General features: G+C 44.3%; 1 protein-coding gene across 3 annotated transcripts in view; it reads left to right on the top strand.

Moving 5' to 3' along the window:
• INPP5D (inositol polyphosphate-5-phosphatase D) overlaps positions 1-11,142 on the top strand; it is a 57,817-nt gene extending 46,675 nt beyond the window's left edge. For 2 of the 3 annotated variants that reach the window (XM_069024404.1, XM_069024403.1), the window contains 11 exons: positions 130-211; positions 1,360-1,449; positions 1,611-1,724; positions 2,854-2,936; positions 3,970-4,057; positions 4,764-4,913; positions 5,655-5,748; positions 5,990-6,097; positions 6,581-6,850; positions 8,777-9,353; positions 10,113-11,142. In XM_069024404.1, coding sequence (XP_068880505.1) covers positions 130-211; positions 1,360-1,449; positions 1,611-1,724; positions 2,854-2,936; positions 3,970-4,057; positions 4,764-4,913; positions 5,655-5,748; positions 5,990-6,097; positions 6,581-6,850; positions 8,777-9,353; positions 10,113-10,115 — 1,659 coding nt within the window. In that variant the 3' untranslated portion in view covers positions 10,116-11,142. The remainder of the gene's footprint in view (positions 1-129; positions 212-1,359; positions 1,450-1,610; positions 1,725-2,853; positions 2,937-3,969; positions 4,058-4,763; positions 4,914-5,654; positions 5,749-5,989; positions 6,098-6,580; positions 6,851-8,776; positions 9,354-10,112) is intronic. The other variant, XM_069024405.1, reaches the window with a different exon arrangement.
• The last annotated feature ends 6,688 nt before the right edge of the window (positions 11,143-17,830 follow it).

Genomic DNA, 17,830 nt, shown 5'->3' with positions numbered 1-17,830 from the left:
TTTTGAAAGGAGTCAACACAATGAAAAGACTTGTTACAAATATATGGTGCTTGGGTGAAGGAATTTCCTGTTCTTTTGTGAACTAGTCCTTTCCATTCTTCTTGACATTACTTCTCTTTTGGTTTGCAGATGAAGTACAATTTGCCATCCTGGTGTGATCGAGTGCTCTGGAAATCCTACCCCATGGTGCACGTTGTGTGTCAGTCCTATGGTGGGTAGAGAACAGATTGTCGATAGCAAGGCAACCAGTCTGAAACGGAAATTATTCAGAACACAGTCTGTAGGATCTCCCTGCACTGCCAGGCACTCAGCATAGAGAGACCTGATGTTAAACCAGGCAGAGGGGAGCCAAAATATCTCTGCCTGTAGCCTCACAGTGTTGGGAATTCGTTCTGTTTTTCTTTTATATGCAGAACACCACCTGGACAGTTGCAGCTGTCCAACTTTAGGCCATACTGTAGGATCACTTTACACCAGTTATTTCTTGGCAGCAACCACCATTTTTCCTGTGCAGTCGCTACCAGGAACTCCTGACAGTGAGTGCCAGCAGGACAGACCCTGTGTGCACAGTCCGGTCTGCAGAGACTGGAGCTGCAAACACATCTCTTGTATCCAATCATATTTCAGAAGGACTGTGTGGTACCAAGAGCCTGTTCCCTTTCCTCTGAGAAGCATCACAAAAGTGCAGTGCAGGGAAGAGAAAAAGCCCACAAAACCTGTTTAAAAAAAGACTCAAATACCAGTTCCTGAAATGTCACTGACTATACGTAGGACTGAGCATCTGAGTATGCTGTTCATGGTTTCCTATGCATGCATTGGGAGCAGGGCTGTGAAAGTCTCTCAGGGATGAGGCAGGCTGATCTGATCACAGAGCCCATGATGCTGAGGTGTGGGGTTGGACAGGCACCTCTGGAATGACTGGGTTTGCTGGAACTCAGTGTGTGCTAAGGTCCAATCAGGCCTTTTTCACTCACTGTTAACCTTGGGCCAGGAGTTGCTTTGTAGCACTGAAGTAACACCAGTGTATTCTTGTGTGATTTCCTGCCATATTAGAGCTTTAATTAGCTGTGCATACTGCAGAGGTAACCTGTAAGGGCTTTTTGTACTGGAGGAATCTAACACTGACAGTCATCTGCAAAACAATACAGTAAAATTATGTCCCTTAACCAAATCTTTCTGTATTCTGACAAAAGAGATACATTCCTGTGTACTGACATGAGTTTATGTAGAGAAACACTTTTGACTAGAGACAGTTACCAGAGAGACTGTTATGTTTTCTGGAAAATTACTGAATAATATTTCTGTGGCAGTGATCTCCCCGGAGCAGGGCAGTAACCATCCTCCCTTTCTCACTGGCAGGCTGCACCACTGACATCACAACAAGTGACCACAGTCCTGTGTTTGCCACCTTTGAAGTGGGAGTCACCTCACAGTTCGTTTCCAAGAATGGTTAGTCAGGTTGGGTGCATGTGTGCCATCTTCACCTTGGATACAGAATGCAGTGCTTTGTATATGCTGAGAGAAATTCTGATTCTTTAAGAGTCCACTCAAAAATGCCCTCTCTTTATCTCCTGCTGAAAATGCCATTATTTTCCCTTCCTCTTTCCTAGACTCCAAATACACAGATTTCCAAGGGGAGATAGAGTTCCTGCACTGCTACGCTACTCTGAAGACCAAGTCCCAGACCAAGTTCTACATTGAGTTTCACTCTAGCTGCTTAGAAAGTATGGGTTTGCCCATCTTTATTGTTTCTGTCAAAGTTTTCTGCATGTTTGGATTAGTTCCCCTTCTTCTTGCTTTGATCTAAAAAAATAGCTGTGTGGATCATTTGTTCCAATCCAAAAAAGGGATGTCCTAAAGTTCTGCTGTAGTTTACAAGTCATTCTATACTGTCAGCAATACAATCCAAACCCCACAGCCAAGGTAGCTGTAATCCATGCTTAGACATGTAGCTTTCCAACATTTTTTCCACATTGTTTGTCAATCTGATAATTTCTTTCTTGATGGCAAACACATATTGTTCTTTCTTATCACACAGAAAATGCCTACATAGCAAAGACATGATTGATTAAATTTCTTATTGTGCCTCCTACAAATGATCAGGTGATTTCAAAATAAAGCATCTGCATTATGCTAACAAAAATAATTTTAAATAATTGAATTAACCTGGTTTAACAAAGAGTAAGTCAGAGGATCAGCTAAAAGGGAAATGAATGCTAGGGATGTGATTTTGTAAGTGGGACTGTGCACCCCGCAGTGCTGTAGATTTCACTGCCTGTCCCCATGCTGTGGGGCTGAGTCTCAGCTGTTTATGTAACACAAGCCTACGTGCCCTTGGCTGTGGGTTTTTTTAAGCAATTTCCCATCACAGGACTGCTCCTGTAAGTGGGACAGCAAGCCTTTGGTGGATGCTTCATCACATTATCGCATGTCAGAGCGCTGTGTCAAAGACAGTTCCATAAAAGATTATTTTTTGGCTGTATCAAAATTTGCATAAATTTCTATGGAAACAGTGTATTACAAATCTTAAATTAGAATTTCAAAAGTGTGCTATCTTGAGTGGCGTAGGAAGAGCTGTCATGTTCTTATCCTCCGGTCCATGTATGCACTGAGCTCCTCAGTGCCAAGTTTAACTGTAAAATAAAACCATTTAACAATGCTCCAGCAAAATCACTTGCAAATTTACTGTGTAAACATTCACCCAAAGCTCAGACTTTAAGCTTCTTAATACTTTTAAAATTTGCGTCCAAGTAGGAAAATAATTGTAGGCTTTTTGGAGACATAGTGAAGAGGACTTGTAGCCCAGTTCTTGCTGTCTCTCTCCTGGTAAACTCCTTTCTTGTCCCTTTGCAGGCTTTGTAAAGAGCCAGGAAGGAGAAAATGAGGATGGAAATGAAGGGGAGCTTGTGGTAAAGTTTGTCGAGGCACTTCCAAAGGTAAACTGGGACTATACCTCCATATTCGTATGGAAGAGAAGCTTCCACTTTCATCCCATAAGCAACGTTAGATCTTTTACTTACATAAATACTATTTTCAGGAACATTGTTGTGGTCTTGTTTACACTCAAAGGGACTGTAAGAATGCAGGATGGGCTTAGGCTAAACAGAGTATGCTGTAAGCAGGAAAGGACTTTCATGCCAGTGTACTTACATCTCTCTCAAGAATTTTGCTGGCGTGATTATGCCATTCAGGACCATGACTTTTTTTCTCACCTTTTTAGTGAACATAATGCTGGTTTAAGTGGGCCCTTTTTTTTTTTTTTTTTTTTTTTTTTGTTTTAAATAGAAAATAAAACATCTTAAAGAGTAACTCTGCCCTGGAGTTTCTTTGCCTGGTCAGACAAAACTTTCTTTTGGTATATTTTAGAAAAGCTGATTAAGTATTTTTTATCTGTGTTAAAAAGAACATCAGTGGCCAGAAGTAGTGTTCTGTGTGTCAGTGTCAGACTCAAGTCCTGTCCTTGAGATCAGAGCTGTTCTTCATTTCTTGGCATGGTGGGAGCTGGAAGAACTACAGGAGCTCCTGGATTTGGAGCAAATGTGCATGTCAATACCCTTCTAAATAGCCCAGAAGTGCTGACTTTGGAAAGAGTGCCTTACACTGAGAGACTGGGGAAAGGCTCTACAGTAAGTGATTGCAACAACAGCAGATAGATTTTTGGGAACAGATTATAATCAGAGTCCAGATGCCTTCCTCCGCAGGCAATTTTCAGTCCTGGACTACAGGAGAAAACTGCAGCTCACCCTGCGAGTGTCAGATTTGCAGCATTCCATCTCCTGTGCTGGGACTCAAAGCATGCAGCCTTTTACCACAGATAACTAGACATTATCAGAGGCTGATCCTGGAGGTGACATGATACTCTCATGGGTTTATCCAGCAGAGATTTCCGCATTTGGGACTGAGTTCCAGGGAGAAGTGTGCTCCTGTCAACCATATATTGTATTGACCCACCTTAACTTGTCTTTGCAGCTGACTCCAATTATTTCAGACCCAGAATACCTACTGGATCAGCATATCCTGATCAGCATTAAGTCATCAGACAGTGATGAATCTTATGGTAAGTGCTTAGCTCTAAAGTTCTGGATGAGTCAAAATCTACTTAGGTTCTCCAAACCACTGAAAGAGTGGGAGAGAACAGAAGTAACTCCTATAGACTGAACAGCTATGATTTAGAACTCAACATACACAGAAATACACTGTGGGCAATATTTTGTAAAGTAATTATGATTAGAGGAATATGAACTCAAAGCAACAACCTGTGTGAGCTTTACCAGCTCTGAAAGAGCAGTGGCTTAAAAAGAAAGTCCTTTACAGGAACTAATGAATGTGTAAATGTGTTTATTCAGTGCACTTGCACTTACTTGAGGCATTTCTTCTGGCTACAGAAAAGTATTTGGCTGTGCTGGTGGCTCCCAGATTCTCACCAGCCAGAGACTGCAGTCCTTGTCCACAGAAGGCTCTTTCCTTAAACCCCATTAAAAGCAATAGCAGCCATAGGCTCATGTTTTCCTTACCAGGAGTGGAAGCTCAGAATCCTGAAGTCACCCACAGGTATCGTCAATGCCCAAATCCTTCACACATACATGAAGTGAAATCAATGCCCCTAATTTCTCCGGAGATACAAAACTCCTTACCATGATCCAAAGCAGATTCTCTCCAGTAATCCCAGACCTATGAGTGCAGATGTGTGTGTAGATGACACAAAATATTTTCAGTGCTTAGTTTCTCAGTCCCAGCCTCATTGTCTTCCTGTTATCTTTTAGGGGAAGGCTGCATTGCCTTGCGAATAGAAGCAACAGAATCCTTAGCTCCTATCCATACTGTGCTGACACACCATGGAGAGAAAACGGGTGTCTTCCAAGGTGAAATCAAGTTACAAACATCACAAGGAAAACAGAGAGAGAAACTGTATGGTAAGGAATGTCATCATCTCTGCAATGCTCACGCTAGAGAATGCTCACCTCAAAAGCTTTCTGGTAGCTGTCAAGGAATTGAAAATTACTTCTGCACTGCCTGTAGTCACAGAGAGGCAAGTGCTTTTGATGCTGAGTGCAAGGAGGTGTGAGTATGGTTAGCTCTCAGGAGCATACCTATACTCCTTCAGGAAGACAGAACAATTGGATTCCTTGAGGTTTTTCATTATTCCAGTAAATTCAGCAGACTGAGAGAGCCCCCTGTCTGTCACCAGCACTGGTTTTATTGAATGGGAATACTTCCACTTGTGACATGACACACTCCATGACAAGCTCTCCCTGCTCCAGTCATCCCAGGGAGCAGCTGCAAAGAGTATGTTAGGCTCTCAGTGAGCAGTTCCTTAGCTAGAAGATCACAAACTTTGTTTTCTTCACCTTGCTATCTGTTGTTATCATTCAGAGTACAGAAGCAGCCTCATGACATTTACAATTATTCTCGATGGTAAAATGGCTGTACGTGGCTGTTTGGTGGGTCATGACCTTTGTATTTCAAGATACACATTTCTTCCTCTGTCAACAAGACATGATGTGTGTAGTGGGCAGTTGAAAACATAACAGCAACAAAAGTTTAAAATTGTCCATCACTCTGACAGACAAAGAGAGATGCCTTAATGCACATAGGAACACAGATAACTTGGGCAGGCAGACTCTGGAGCTGTGTGTGCCCCTTCTTTCCTTCAGATTTTGTCAAGATTGAACGTGATGAAATCACTGGTCAGAAACCAAAGAACATCAGCAATTTAGAGCCTAACAAAGACTGGGATCAGACTAACAGGTAAAGGGCAAGTGGGTAAGTCAGTTCCAGGAAAATGGTTGGCCCCATAAATGCAAAGCAGGGCTTGCTGTGGGAGCAGTGTCAACAGGTGTCCTGAGCACTGGGAAGCTGCTTTGTGGCTCTCTGGTCAGGACTCCTGAGCCACACAATGCTCCTGTGGCCAAAGCTTCAAAATTTGAGAATGCATTAGCCAGACCGGGTCCCTGCACCCACTTTAAAAAGGCCCTTTTATTTCCAACAGAAAGTCAAAATCTACTCATCTGATGGCCAGAGAGGCAGCAGCCATCGCTCGCCACTGGGGGAGTGCTGTCCCTTCTCCAGACACCCTGGGAAAGGAGGATATTTTACGGTAACCTTGTCGCCTTACCTCTGACAGCGTGGGGTGGGAAGCTATGCTCAAACTGCCTGGCTTTTCCTTCCCAAGGATGAGTCTGGGTAAGGCTGTCCTTTCACCTGTTTTCACTGGGGCTTTTCCTTGCAGGCAGCTTCTGGCTGGGCCCAGAAACCCACAACAGTCCCTGTATGTGGCTGCAGAAGCTGAGTGCTCTCTGCAGCCAGGAAAGGGAAGCATCTGCCACAGCCACAGGAACTATTTTGGGGGTGAGGGAGGTGGTCTTGACCCAGCTGCTTCCTCTCCAGTGACCCAGGGGAGTGAAGCACTAAAAGGACTCCCACTTATTCCCTAATTCTGAAGCAATAGTGACCAAAAAAGTAAACGATATTGAATCTAAGCAGTCAGTGGGAACTAACTCCTTTGTAGCTGGCAGGGAGACAAAAACCCCAAATGTATTTATGCATGTACCTCCCTAACAATATTTCTTCTCTCGAGCAGCTCCACCCCCACAGACATCAGCAACCCCAACTACCTGGGCATGGCTGCCTTCTCTCAGCAGCCCTCTGCAACCTGCCAGCTTAAGCAGACACCTTCACCAGAGCAGCCACCTTCCCTCTGGAACTATGAGCAGCAGCCCAAAGAGAACACCTCCCTAATGGGGCAGAGTCAGTCATCCTCCACATCACCCTCCTTGTCACCTCTATCTCCAAAACCATCCCTCCAGCCTCCAGCAAACAGAACCATTTGTAGTCGGAGTCAAGAGTACCTGTGAGTGTTTGAGTTTTGCACTGGGACTGGACCCCTCTCTCCTGTCATTCTGCACAGTCAGTTTCATTATCTGTTTGGAGAGTTCTAGGTGCAGCATATTCTTTACGTATTTTATCTCTAGAATTAGAAAGATAAGTGAAGGTCACAAGTGCAGGCATCACATACTCAAAGAAAACCAGCGTAGCAGTTCCTCAGACTTTTGTGAAAGGAAAGCCAAAGATACATGAGTTAAACTTACAATTAAATAATGGAATCTTAGAATGGTTTGGATTGGAAGGGACCTTAAAGCTCATCTCATTCCACCCCCTATGATGGGCAGGGACACTCTCCACTATCCCAGGTTGCTCCAAGCCCCATCCAGCCTGGCCTTGGACACTTCCAGGGATGGGGCAGCCAGGGCCTCAGCACCCTTCTTCCTAACAGCTAAGCTAAATCTCTCCTATTTTAAAACTGTTTCCCCTTGTCCTGTCACTATCTGCACTTTCCATCCTTTGTGTAAGTCCTCTTTAGGCACTGGAAGGCTGCAGTGAAGACTCCTTGTAGTCTTCTCCAGACTGAACAACCCCAGTTGTCTCAGCCTGATACATGTAGGTTTAATTCTCTACCAAGAGAAGAGAAGGAGAAAATTACAAAGTTGACTGTAATAATAAAGAAGAAAAGGGGGAGTGTGGCATAAATCCTTCCCTTGGATGGGAAGGAGAGGTCCTTCTTGTGTTATATGTGAAGTACTTTCACTGAATTTCTACTTGCACTGTACAAATGTCCAGCTTGCTGCAGAAGCTAGACTCCATGTGCTGCCTCTATCACAAGCCTTGATGCAGAATCTCCATCTGGCAACTGAAAGTATCTCATCCCTTCCCAGCTTAGTGAGGTGATGAGGCTACTTCACCCCAGTGCACGTGTGCAATCTGTGTCCTTGTTGCAGACCTCTTCACAGACAGTTGCTCTCTGAGCTGAGCTAGAGCTCCCTGGTAAAGGGATGTGGCACTCTGGAAGTCAGAACTTGCAGTAGTCAGAGCTGCCAGCACTGCTTGGGCCTGTTCTGTACCTGACCGTGCTCCATCATGGCTCAGCTCTCTGCTCCCGCATGCACTGACTGCCAGAGAAGAGCCTGAGGCAAGGAACACAACTCATTTGAAGACACCCAAAGGACATGTGCCACTGTCCTCTATTCCACTCTGCTCAGTGATACTGTGGCTGATTTTTTAAGTACTTTTCAGGTGAAAGCCTGGCCAAATCAGGTCGAGTGACCCAAACCCACCAGGACCTGCTGTGTCCCATTGTGCAGCTGTGCTGTCGTTTCAGGCTGAGCTGCAGCTCAAAGGGCTCTGCTGGGAATGCACATGGATTCTCTCACCCTACAGCAGTGCTATTACTCTTACACTGTGCATTTGGGTGCAGTAAGGAGATTTATCCCTTCCTTAGGAATACCATGCTGCACTGGTAGCAAGAGGAGATTGACCTACTTGTAAAATGCCACAGTATGATGTGAGCTCTTACTTTAAGCCTCTAGACAACCATTTCCATCTTCTCTGCCAGATCTGAAGATTCTTATTAATATTCAAATTTCAGCTTTGTGTGTGTTGCAGAGTCATCAAAGGACCTGGCACAGTTCAGCTCAGTAGTTTATCTGTGTTTAAAAAGAAGCCAAACATCACTTTGACAGAACTGTAGTCTAGCAGGGAGTTTACACAATGCTATGCATATCTGCTCTCTGCTGTCATGTTACTAATGATTAAACAAAGCAAAAACAATGCACACTTCTGTTCTCTCTCCCAGAGTTTTAACTGTTTTCCTGTTGCCCCTTTAGGCAGTCAGTTTAATTTGCTCACACTCATTTACTATTCGTGTTCTCCCTCAATCAGTCAGTGACTCTCTTGCCTTCTCTTCACAAGTCTCCTTTTCACCTTACTTCCATGACTGTAGGCCACCTGACGTGGGGAAATCCACGGCAGAGCCTGTGCTGCAGGAGGAGGGGCAGCAAAGGCCAGAGATGTTCGAGAACCCGCTGTATGGCTCCATGGGCTCCAAGGGCAAGGTGGCCCCCAAGAAAGAGCAGGAATACCCCAAGGCCTTGCGGAAAGAGCAGCCGCCACTGCCTGAGCAGAGCTATCACCTCACAAAGCCACAGGAGCCTGAGTGCAGCAAGACCTCTGGCAAACAGCCATCGCCACCTTTCCTGGTGCCCACACAGCGATTCCGGTCCTACACCTCCCCCTGCCAATCAGAAGAAAAGAATACAGGGGAAAAGAGTCAAGGGAAACCAAAGATGACAACACCATTGGAAAACTCAGCACCACTCAAAAAAATCGGGAAGCCATCGAGGGCTGAAGTCAGCTTGAGCATCCAGGGACAGCAGAACAAGCCTCCCCTTCCCTCCAAGAGCCGGGCGGTGCTGGACATGCAGAACTCCAAAGGCCGGGACTATCGGGACAGTTCAGAGCTGCCGCACTCTGGGAAGCACCGGACGGAGGAGGGCCCGGTCAGCAGGACAACTACACCGGTGTGTTACTCGGGGGAGGGAAGTGGGGTGGAAGTTGTCTTGGGCTGTGATGTCACTGTGACTGGAGTAGTACTGGCTTAGTCACTAAGTCCTCACTCCATGGTTCCTATCCAAGCTCAGTGCTGTCCCACAAACCTACAGGGCTTGCAGAGCAGGGGGTACCAGGGAATATCCTAAAGCAGTATTGCTGCAAGGATGGCATGTTGTGAAACTATGGCCTTAGCTTTGCAGGAATTTTTACCTTCTTCTGGACTGTTTAAGCCTGGTGGTCACAAGAGGAATGCAAATAGTCAGTACCTTGCTATGTCTTGTTTTGGGCATACTGTGCTGTTCCTAAGAGTGGCCAATCCTGGCCTGATAGCACAAATCCGTAGTATTGGGCAATGGATTTGCTTTGCTGTAAGTAATAAAAAGATGATTAAAAGTAGTTGGTAGTTAGGGGTAAACACTCCTCAACTTAGAACAGTGTGTCCAAAAACATTACTGAACCCTCTACAGAAATAGTCAGGCATATACTTTTCTGGGCTGGTAGGTTTATTTGTTGTGGTTTGGTTTGGTGTTGTTTTTTGGTTTTTTTTCAACAGAACATCATGAGCTATATGAGAAGGAGTAAGGGGGGGCCTTAGTAAGTGGGTTTGGGAGAAAAGGCCCACTTGAGCAAGCTGTAGGATTTTTTTTTTTTTCATCTCCATTGAGATGGAAACTCAAAACTTGTAGAATTGACAATATACAAGCTGATGTCTTCTCTTGTCTCTATAGTGAACAGGACACAGCAGCTGGTGGTACCCTAGGAAGAATCCTGATGTGAAGAATGATGGAGACTACTGCTTTGTTCACACTGATGTCCCCTGGTCTGGTTCTAAAAAAGACTGAGGAATTTTATTTTTGAGGGTGTAGCCCTCCCGGTGATTATGAAAATGTTCTAGCTGAGTTTATCCTATTTTGCTCTGACCAAGAGGGGCCAGGACCACAATACCAAATGCAAGTTATTCTTTTGAGTGTCATTTTGGTACGTCCATTAAGAGGCGGGTGGCCAAGTACATGCATTAGTAAATGTTTTGGAAAAGAGGATGGTACGGTACAAGGACTAGGAGATGGAAGGGGTGGATTGAAAGAACCCCTTTCCTACAAAAGCAAGAATTCTATTTTGTGTTACAGGATTCCTATTAAAGAGTGATATGTAAAAGAAAGTGTCTTAAAAGCGGTACAGCTCCAAAAGCATGTCCTATCCATGCAGCAAGGAGGTCAGGGAGGGTGGGGAAAGAGTCTGAATAGCAGACACTGATGCAGGTCACACTTTCAGTGGAGCCAGCCTTGCCTGGAGCTCAGGGCTGCATCCCTGCACCACCCAGGGGACACAGCATATGAGGGCCAGCCCATGGCACTGTGGCTCTTTTTCCTTCGAGCAGGCCCTGCTTTGATACCCCAACAAACAGAGCGAAACACCAGAACCACAGGCAGAAACGGGGAAGAGGCAGGGCCCATGGCAGCCCAGGACTACAGCTGCCTGGAGGGGCAGACAGCAGCACCCCAGCCTGCCTGGCAGCAAGCACTCTGCTTTGGAGGACACTGGGCAGCTGGTTCTGGAGCATTCTTAATAGATTAATGCTGACCTTACTATACACTTTTGTTCATTGACTGAGAATGAATAATGTTAACACACTTGTCATTTCTGTTATATTCGTGTTAAGTATTAATGCTGTGATTACTATTAGGCTAAGCCTGCTGTGACTTAATCACTGCTATTGTTTCCATGTTGATTACTTAAAAAATAATAAAATCGTCATATTTCTGGTCATTCTGTATTGAAAATTCAGAGCTGCCTGTCACATGATTCAGCTTTAGGTGGGTGTTACACCAGCTTGCTCAGTGACAGTAGTTCCTGCCCAGAGAAAACACCAAAGGCACCAAGGAGGGCAGGGAAGACGACTGAGAGTGAATTTCTCTGTCTCCACAGACCTTTTGTGGATACAGCTGATTTGAAAACTACAGCACCTGTTAGCAGGTACAGTTACTAATTGTGTGAGTGTAGAAAAGGTACAGTAATTTTACTAGAGCAGAAGAGGCCAAGCACAGGCTTGTGAGAATGGGTGGAAGAGGACAACCTGTAGAAAGAAACCTTTTAGGAGATGATTTTGTGCCATGCAGGTTGGAGTTTCAAAGCATCATTACTGAAGCACCTGGCTCTCTAACCTACAGATCAGCAAGAGAGACCATGAGCTTACATTCCTCTTGCTTTATTCACCAGAACCCTCTCTGTGTAATTGCCATAGCTCAGTGGCTGTGGTATCTCCCTGGCCCTGGGGAGCATTTTGCTTTTCCAGGTTGCAGAAGAACTTGTGTGGCCACCGAGTAAAACCTCCCTGGAGCAGGTGAGCTTTCTGTCCAATATAGAGAGTTAGATCAGCTCCCAGTAATTCTGGGCTGTGTTCCTATATGTGTGGAGATGGAAATGGGATGAGCTTTCTATAAAAAAAATTTAACTTCTCAACAGTGAGACAAACAGATTTTTTGTTTTTATCCCTGACTCCCTAAACTGTAAAAAATAAAGTAAATTCCCCAAAGTTTAGAAACAAAAAGCTGGATATAAAACAAATATAGCTTTCTGTGTAAACATTCTCCTAATTGGGAATGCTGCTTAAATAGTGCACAGATTTGCAGATGAACAGAGTTTGAGAACACTGAACTTGCTAAGGTATAAAGATCTATCCAGGTACTTGATTTGGCCTGTCCTTTAGAAAGGCATGTCGCTGGGGAAGAAGAGCAGCTCTCTGCCAAGCTTCCAGCAGAAAAAACAATACATTCCTATTCCTATGCTAAAAACGGACTGCCTACCCACTTGGGGTTCCAAAGACAGTCTGATGGAATGATGGCAAATACCAGGCTTTGTGCAATTGGACAATGTTCAAAAGAAGGCTCTGTAAAGAGCTTTCTGAAGCCTCTGTGGATGAGAGACTTCTCAGGTGAACAGCTTAGACATGGAGTGGAGGAGAAGTGGGACAAGTGGTGAAACACTACACAGTACTTGTCTCTGTGGCCAGAGCGGCTGTGCCTTGGGATGGTAGAAGTGGTAACAGCAGCTGTGGGAGCTTGGCAGATGTGAATATCTGAAAATAGAATTTAACAAATAAGTCTAGTGCTTCTGATTGTTTTATTTACTTTCTGTCACAAAGCCTCCAAGATGATATCTACTGGTTTTACTGCCCATGTCTTGAACTGAATGAAAGCAGAACTGAACACAAGCTGCTACTTTCTCTGACATCCCTGAGCCTGAGACCCTCTTGCCAAACCAGGCACACTGCTCTGCCCTCTCTGCTGTTGTCCAGTTAAGTTGGTACAGGCAGTATGAGCAAAAGATATGAACTGAAGGGTATGAACTGGCAAAAAATGAACTGATTTCCCCCAGATGTATTATCTATCAATAACCTTCCAGCATCCTTTATTTTAAGTTCTTAAAATAGCTGGAGTCTTTTTGTATTTATTTCCATGGAGACCCAGCTGTCAAAAATGGTTGAAGTTCCCAGCTACAGGATGTCACGTTGCAGAACACAGTAAGTTTTAAACCCCCCGTCTCCTGCCTGCACCTGTTGCACGTAACACAAGTTTCCTTGTCCTCTCAGTGTACAACCACCACAGGACACTGTTAAACCTTTTCCTAAGATGCTGTGGGGTGACACATTTCCTTCCTGGTAAAGGCAGGGTCTTAGAGAAAATGTCTCAAGGAAGAGGAAAAACAGAAGGAAAACCAAATTAAGGTGAGTTATTCACTCCAAAATAGCAAGGGGATAATTTTGATGTTAGAAATTATGTTGCTTAAGCCTGTAATCTACTGGCACCAAGCACCCTTTTCCTGTACAGCTTAGTCACTATCCTCCCACTTGTTTTTAAAATGAAAGGTTTGCTAAAATTTTACAGCGTTTTCCTGTTGTCCTTGTGATAATACAAAAGTAGTCCATGTGATTGAAAGGACGTGTTGTCCAGAAATGAACTGATTCACCCACAGACCAAACTCCTTATTTTTATAACATTGTGAAGGCTCAGATATTTATGTGTGAACAAACTGTGGGTTTGTTCAGGACTAAGTGACCAAGGTGACACAGGGCAGTTCCCAGAGATCTCCTAACCAGTATCAGCAGATGGATTGGAAATAGAAAATACACCGATATTTAGTTTTTATTTCCGTAATCTCTGCCTGAGAGAATGTCTCGGTTTTGGAGACAAATTTCAGGAGAAAAAGCCCTGGAATGAGCATTTCCTCTAAAGGGAAAGGGCTTCAGTAACTCCCTTTTCTTCTGCCAATGAGAGAAATGGATACCAGGGGTGAAAGTTAAAAAAAAAAGAAGAAGAAGAAAACCGTAAAACTGTTTATTGACAAAGCAAGATACCCGCAAAGCGCAGGAAAAAAAGGAACTGAACCTTACACCCACCCCCACCTCGCCGTGTGGCCGAGAGGAAGAGATGGCGGCTGCCCTTCTCCGTCTCTGGGAGGGGGGGAGAAAAGAGTTCACAGCAGCTGGGAACCTGTTGGATTTCTGGCTTGGGTCTCCTCTTCGCAGCAGGCGAAGTTGGTGGAGTTTAATGTCCTTTTCTCGTGTTGGTTCAGCTCCTCCGAGGTCTCGAGTTCGGGGCGGTCCCACGGGTTCCCCGGACGGGCCGAAAAGAAAAACAAGCAAAGCCGAAACAGTTCACGGAAAAAAACCCAAAAAAGCTGCTGAGAGGATTCCCGGTACAGCCTCCGGGCTAGGGGAAGGGAAGGGGAAAAAGACTTCTTGCTTCAAGCTAGCAAAAACCAATCCAACAAGAGGAACAATGCAGCATCCCGCTCCACGCTGTCCGGAGCGCCGGCGGGACAGAGTTCGAACAGAGCCCGCGCCCGGGGCTCCCAGGCTCCGGCCCCGGCCCCTGGTTCATCTTAAAGCTACAGCAGCCTTTCTGGGCATAAAGCAGATGATTATGGAATAGAGTATCATCATAAAATCGCCCCAACACAGAGAAATCGACACTGTCCCCTGTGGGACATTTGCCAACGAGACTCCGTCCCTGCTGTCATTAGTGACGGCCCTTGCTGGTAACACACAGCAGAGGTGCAGCCGCTGGGCTGGGCGTGGGGAAGTGACGGGAGCTGCAAAGCCTCTCGATCATCGGCTACATCAGCTACATCTGTGTGGTGTTCGTGTTGCTGAGGCTGAAGTATTTAGTGACGGGGTCAGGGGCTTTGCCTGCTCTCTGTGCCCAGCTGGCACTGTCTCACACACTGGTCACACCTGCCAGCAAAGGGCTGCTGCAGTCCCCGGGACATTCCTGCAAGGCCTAAGGAAGGACTCGTTATGCAAGTGCTACAGAATAATCCAAATACTCCTTTCAATGTGCCAGATCTCCCTTGAGCAGGAAAGGTGTTAGCTGCAGAGGTACAAGATGTTCTTTCTAAATATATATATATATAAGCAAACATCAAGTTATTATTCACATGAATATGAAAAAGATCCTCCTAACTCCACAGTGTGTGCATGGTGTTGTTTCAAATGAAGCTTCTAATAAAAAGTATTTTAAGATTGCATTTATGTTAAACTACTGAAGTTTCTCAGAAATTCTTTCAGAGTTGAATCCCAGGTTGACAGAAGAGAGACTTCTTTTTGCCTACTGTAATTTGCTATATTTTTTTCTGCATTATCTTATTATGCATCATCACAAAGCATTATCTCATTATACATCACCAAATTTCCCTGAACTTCTGTTCTCAGTTCATTACCATTATTCTGTTCCATTAATTTTATTTGCAGATAATCTTTGCTCTAGCTCCCAAATCAGCTAAGCTAAAGGATACTTCAGTGTACCCTTTTAGATCAAAACTAACTGACATTCTTCTGTAGCTATCAGAAAACTGATCAGAACTGTTTTACCAGTATTGCAGAAGCCATCACGAAGACCAGACCAGACACAGGTCTGCTGAATGTGGGGCTTGGACTGGAGAATCTCCAGAGGCCCATCCAGACTCAGCTATTCCATACTTCCGTGTGGTTCTATTTAACTGAGACTGTTCTGTGCCAGGGATAGTAATCTGCTACACATTATAGTTATTATTAACGCTTTACTGCATTTTTTCCCAAGGTCTGGTCTAAATTACACAGAAAATAAATTAGTCTCTCTTATCATGAAGTATTAGATTATATAATAACTGAGATGGCACAAAACAGGGTAGTAAATGTTGGGCTCCAGAGAGAATGCATGGGTGGAAATGGATGAAGGTGTCCAGCAAAATGCAGAAAGGTTGCAGAAAAGCAACCAACAAAGACTTTGTGGAATGAGAGAGAACCCAGCAGAAGGGAGGTGGGTAAAAGCTCTCTCTCATAGAAACAGGTCAGACAAGGGAAGAAAGTAAAGGCAGCAAAGAGACTGGAAAATAAAAAGAGACCTTTGCAACAGAAAGGATGGAGAGTTAGCACAGAATTTGTCTGTTCCATATTTCACAGTAATTTGTATTTTGACATTATAGCTTAAAGTACAAAGAAAATGACCGGGTGTGGGACGTGTTCCCTCTTTTCAAAGGTAAACTGAATATCCAAAACAAAGCTGAATTTGAAAAAGGTGCTTGGAACATAACTTTGGGATGGACAAATGCTGGTGATCAGCATCATCCTGGAAAATGAACATTTCTGGCTCCCAGTCAGGAAGCAGTGAAGGAAGAAAGTGAATCTGAGCACCAAGCTTCAGGGAAACATCCCATTGGAAACTGCTCCATTCATCTCGGAGCAGGGATCTGTTCTGTCACCCAAATGTCAGTCACAACTCAGCCAGCTCAGAATCTGAACTTGGCAGGACGGGCCCTGATGGGACCCTGCAATCCATTCACCACACCAGCAAAGAGTAAACTACAAAATCCCTCACCATGTTTTCAAGTGGCCTTATAAATTTCCAGCATGAGGGATTCTTGTCTGCCTCAAGCAGCCTGCTTTGAGCTTCACCAGCTTTTACCAGCTCTTCCTCATCTCTACTGGCCATTTTTTGGATAAACTTTAGGCCCTTTCAGTGTAACCCTGTCCCACATGAACAAGCAGACCAGGGCATTGTCGTAATTTCCTGACATGCATATTTACATGGAGCTGTCATGCTTCCCATAAGTCTTCTCCTTGTTAGGGTAAACAATTCCAACTGCCCAAGTCTTTCTTCTGGATCAAATCTCCTGTCATTCCTGCTGGGCTACTTTGACATTCTCAATTCTTCCTGAAATGTGGTGGCTAAAGCTGGACACATCTCCACCAGAAGCCCTGCTTTTCCCTCCATGGATGTGCAGTGCAACATTCATTGGAGACACAGTTTTTGCTTCTTCACTGCAGAAGGTGCTTTCTGAAAAGCAGGCTAATTTGTTGGTAGTCTGAAATTTTTAGTCCTGAATTAGTGTTTAACAAATTGCCAGATTTTGATGCTGCTGGTGGCAGAAAGGTGCTTCAAGTGAAGAAGCCACCTTCAGCCTGAACGAGCTGTTTCATCACGTGTTCTTAAAGTTCTTGTGGATATAAAAGGAGAGCAGGATGACAGATGATGACATGGAGCAGGGATGTGCTATTGGAAAGACTGACAGAAACCTCAGATATATTTAAGAATGTTGTATTGGAGTGGAAAAAACATTGATTGCAGGTACTGTAAAGAAAATCAGGATGTCCTGCCTACTAAAGAAATCACAGATTACAGAAAGGCAGACATCTGTAACAGTGTGATTTTCATAAATTCAAACATATACAGATGACAATTGAAGTCCTTCCCTTGGAACATTCTAGCAGCTGCTATAAACAGTAAAATGTGCAATGTTTGAAGTAATTTATTTATCTAATGCTTGAGGACACTTTTTTTTAAAATGTCATTTCTACTTACACTGATCCTTTCAGCAGGCAGGCCCTGCTAAAAGAAATAGAGGACAATTATTTTCCCTCCCAGTTTTAGTGAGAAAAGCCTGCTCCCAAAGATGAGCTGAAGGATTTTTTTTTTAGAGGGGCCAAAAGAAAGCAGAGGGTTGGCAGTTCAAAGGCAGTGAGGCAGTTTGGGGCTGACTGTATATTAAAGCCAAGGTAAAAGCCTCAGGAAAGAAGTTACTGAGTCAGATCCCTGTATTTCTGAATCTTTGCCTTTCCCTTTTTCTCATGCTTCATTTGCTTTCCTCTTTCTCTGCAAAGGATTAAGATGTAGGGAAGACTTGACAGGATGAATTTCTCTCAGCACTGCCCTTCAGGAGTTCAGTAACTATAGCTGTAGAATTAGGACTTAACTTTACAGCTAGAGGTTTTTAAACCTGTTTAAATTTTAGGTTTTTAAACAACTAATTTGATTTTGTATAGGTAGAATGAAATAAGCTGTGTGCTTACACTTGGCCAAATTAGCTTTACAGAGAATGCACATAACCTTGTGCATTGTATACTTTGTAAGACAGAGCTGTGCATCAACTATTATTAACTCAACCAGCAGCGCACTCTCCTCCAGTCTAA

This window comes from Aphelocoma coerulescens, chromosome 9 (genome assembly GCF_041296385.1).
Source record: "Aphelocoma coerulescens isolate FSJ_1873_10779 chromosome 9, UR_Acoe_1.0, whole genome shotgun sequence".
Classification (NCBI taxonomy): domain Eukaryota; kingdom Metazoa; phylum Chordata; class Aves; order Passeriformes; family Corvidae; genus Aphelocoma; species Aphelocoma coerulescens.
The sequence above is the reverse complement of the archived record's forward strand: the minus strand, read 5'-3'. Positions and strand labels throughout refer to the sequence as shown.